At 40.1% G+C, this 4,001-nt stretch overlaps 1 protein-coding gene across 1 annotated transcript; it reads left to right on the top strand.

Annotated features, from left to right (window-relative positions):
• Positions 1-341: 341 nt before the first annotated feature.
• LOC141987985 (interferon beta-like) lies at positions 342-1,588 on the top strand. Its single transcript, XM_074953811.1, has 2 exons — positions 342-915; positions 1,545-1,588. Exons 1-2 carry the CDS (start codon positions 342-344, stop codon positions 1,586-1,588), a joined length of 618 nt encoding a protein of 205 aa, XP_074809912.1.
• The last annotated feature ends 2,413 nt before the right edge of the window (positions 1,589-4,001 follow it).

The raw sequence follows: 4,001 nt of genomic DNA, 5'->3' as shown, positions 1-4,001 counted from the left end.
ACTGTTCATCATCATATTCTTCTTACCCTTTACATTTTCGTTATCTAAGAGGGCAGGGGGGAACGAAGGAAACAAATGTTGGGGTTCAGTAATATTAAAGTAGTTACCAACTGTGATTTGGTTCTTCTAATGACTTGTTCGCTTCCACTAACGAAAAAGAAGGAAACCAAAAGTAAAAAGCAGAAAAAAACCTGAAAAGTAGAAAGTGATGAAAGAAAAATCTTTTCCGACAGAATGCTTAAATTCAGAGATGGGTCGAAAACACAAAAGTTTACAGAAGACTTTGAACAGACATCAGTTGCTCAAGTTCTACACAAACACAGGGAATCTAAGACAACATCATGATCCGCAGGACTTTGCTGCAATGTTGCCTCGTGCTGCTCTTCTCCAGGGAAATCTCATGTCTGGACTGTAACAGGCTGCATGTTCTACAAACCAGAATGAACAGCGAGAGTTTAGAGCGTCTGGAGAAAATGGGTGGCAACTTTCCCTTCCAATGTCTAAATGAAAGGACAGCTTTCAAGCCCAGAGATATCTTCAAGCTCCAACTGTCCCACCAAGAGAATGCCAAGGTAGCCATCCAGCAGGTCCTCCAAGAGCTCTTCCATATCTTTAACAACAATCTCACCCAAGCTGCCTGGAATGGGACTTCCATAAAGGAATTCCAAAATGGACTTCACCAGCAGATTGAGAAGCTGGAGACGTGTTTGAGTGCTGAGATGGAAAAGGAGGTAACCTACCCAGGAAATGAGAACCTCCTGCTCACCAGCCTCAAACTGAAGAGATTCTTCCAGACAATAGAGGATTTCCTGAAAGAAAAGCAATACAGCCGGTGTGCCTGGGAGATCATCCGTGTGGAAATATCCAGATGTTTCCTCATGCTCGACAAACTCACCAAGAGACTTGAAAATGAAGGTACCATCTTTTCTTTTTTCCTAGAAAAACTCAAATAATATTATTTGAATAAAACAGCTGGTGAAAGACTCCTAATACATCGGGCCCAATCTTTCTCCCACAGTAATTTTATGCATACAGCTATTTCAAACGCATGCTCAAATCTTTTCAGAGTAGCATATAATTTAGTGCTTCTCTACCACACAGAATATTCTATATGAAAAATAGACAAATATATCATAACTGCTAACTAAAGACAAAATATCGTTAAGTTATAACTAACTATGCGAAATAGATCTTTGACCAGTAAGTGTCTAAGTTGGAGAAAAGAACAGTGAGATGCCCCCTTTCAACAACTGCCTCGTTAGACAACATTCCAGTTAGGACACCAGAAAATGGGGGGTCTGTGTTCACACACTTCTATCCCATCAACTCATTTTGCACGTAGGGACGGCCGAGGGTTCTTATTCTGCTTTTCTTTCTTTTGTTTACCGCTAAATTCAACAGCTTTAGTAACAACAAATTGTGACAAGATGACAAGTGCACTAAGGCTCAGGATTTAGGATTTGACATCTGGTTAGAAAAAAGATGGCCTCTATTTGGCATTTGAATCTCTCCAATGTTTGAACCATTCCCCTTTTTCATTCCAGCACGTGATGCTTCCAGTAAGGATGCTATGAAAACAGCTGAATGAAACTGCACCTCCACTGGAGTCCTTCCTCTCTAAATTGATTCTCGAATCAGCAGCTTTCGAGATTCCTAATAGTCCATCTTGAATTAAGCAAACTGCCAAACTTCAACTGCACTATTTATAGCCTCCTTGCCGTTACCAAGACTGATTTATTCACATGAGAAAATGTAAAACAGAAGATTTTGCTGAAAATATTGCAGACGACAGCGTAGTATTTGAACCGAAGGAGAAAAACCTTACTATTTCTTAATCATTGATATTACGCGTTTGCTCCGAATTTGCCTTGGGCTGCTTTTAAAAATGAAATCTTACCTCTTTACTGTAACAGCCGGTCTGGTATGACATGGTGTTCCGGCTCTTGCCGTTATATTGGACCGGACCGGACCGCCTTACTTTCACCTCTGCCTACATCTCATGGAAAATACCCTCACAAGCTGCCTGGAACGACATTCGCATGGAAAGATCCTGACATGGACTCATAAGCAAGGGAAACTTCTGGAGGTGTATTTTGTGGCAAGGATAACAAAGAAAGAAGAATATCCCCGTTTCTAGGTCACTTATAATTAGGCACTCTGAAATTTTAAACTAGTGCAAATATATATTCTTTTCCTGCACTGTGAAAAGATAATTTTACTGGATTTGTAAAAGTGTTTTTATGTTGATCCATTTATATTTATTCACAATATTAATGTATTGCTTTTATTTATTTTGTCAGAGGTTTTATAATATTTATAAATAAATATTTATTTCTACAAAATAGCAACCTATAGCAGTAGTGATTTGTACTAATTAGATTTTTTAAAAAAACAGAGACCCAATAAAAATCTTCTCTTGTTTTCCCTTAAGATTCCAGTTCAGCAAAGGACTTTTAAACATTTGCCTAACTTTAAGTACACGAGCTTTCCTTTGACATAAGTCGTTAAACTTGACAACATGCTCAAGTACATTGTGAACATAAACCCTGATTCAGCAGTGACTTCATAGGAAAAATAGCTTGGGTAATTAGTTTGACCACTCCAAAAGACCACACACCACACACCACAACCTCAACTCCGCAGCTTTTGTGTTTCTGCCCATTACCAGATTATTTTCACGCACAACATTTGTAGTTGCAGATGTTTGGAGCAGGAGTTCATTGTGATGAAATGAAAGGCAGGATGGAGACACAGGCATTCTAAGGGGAAGACTTCAGGCTGTCGTGGTACAAAGTTGCTTGTCCCCTTCCTCCCCAATGAGATGTGTGCGAACTGTCAGGTTTCCATGTGCGCAGACTCCGTATCTCCCCCAATACCACCATCAGGAAGGGTTATGTGGGTTTCATTTTCCCCCTCCACCAGTCAGGTTTGGGTACACTTGGCTCACAAACACCATCAAGCTTGTACATACCCAACCCCTCCTGTCAATCAGGCTTGTAAGCATCTGCTGCTGCTTCCCTTTGCTCTCCCCCGGCTGCTCCCAAAACAAGCATGTGTGCTTAGGGACTGCATGTTGCACCAACAACCACCAGCTGAAGGAGCACAGTGCATCAAAAGTTCAGTTGAGCTGTGAATGACTAAAAATTACCCTAAACCCAATAGTTACCTGAAAGCAAAAAACAAAAACAAAAACCATCCATTGGACCAAATCTTGTAAGGATCTCTTTGCCAAGTTTGGGTATGTAGATAGTATTTTTGAAGAGCTATTACTCAGTCCCATCATTGTCTAGCATTAATTTAAGCCACACTCTAAATCTGGAGATGCCTTATGTAAAAGTTTTTAAAGAAGTCAAACAACCATTACATTAAATGAAACCTGTCATTAAATGTTCAAATAGTGAAAAAACAAAGTGCGTGTGAATTTTTACACTGATTGGAAACCTGCTTTTGGGAAAAAAACCAGGAAGGTATGTCCCATTTTAAATCCCTTTTCTAACACAGTCCAAACTATGGTGTCTCTAGTAGGAGACTAAATTCTTCACAGTCAACAGATGGCAGCATTGCAGAAACTTTTGCCCTCTGTTCTCTTTAGCTGAGGGGTTCTCAAACATTTCATTATGTGGGCCTCATCTTACAAAAATTGATCCTTTCCCCTCCCATTCAGGATCAGGTAACATTTGTGTGGCAGGTACACCAAACGCTTACAAAGAAAGGTAGTACTAGAAACGCATTTATATAATTTTAGCGGTCTTTAAAGGAACGTGGGATCTGCCAGTTCTCTGAAGAAGATCACCCAGTACTCCATGTACTGCCACTGATTCAGGAAACTCAGTTTGGGACCTGCTGGTTTAGAGGCATGTACAAGGAGTTAACTCTTAAAACAAATGCCTCTCCTTTCTTATGGTGCAGTTTTTTCCAAGAGCTGTAGCCATCAGCTGTCCAAGTTCTTTCCTGCCCAAATCTTTCTCTTTTCATTCACTCCTTCATGTAGTTGGAGCCAA

This window comes from Natator depressus, chromosome 5 (genome assembly GCF_965152275.1).
Source record: "Natator depressus isolate rNatDep1 chromosome 5, rNatDep2.hap1, whole genome shotgun sequence".
NCBI lineage: Eukaryota > Metazoa > Chordata > Testudines > Cheloniidae > Natator > Natator depressus.
Note: the sequence above shows the minus strand (reverse complement) of the source record. Positions and strands in the feature narration are given on the sequence as shown.

What these genes read in the sequence shown, in the direction of transcription:
- LOC141987985 (XM_074953811.1), top strand. Translation starts at nt 342, where the DNA reads ATGATCCGCAGGACTTTGCTGCAATGTTGCCTCGTGCTGCTCTTCTCC. An exon ending in CAAGAGACTTGAAAATGAAG is followed by an intron (nt 916 to 1,544) that starts GTACCATCTTTT and finishes TTTTCATTCCAG; the next exon opens with CACGTGATGCTTCCAGTAAG.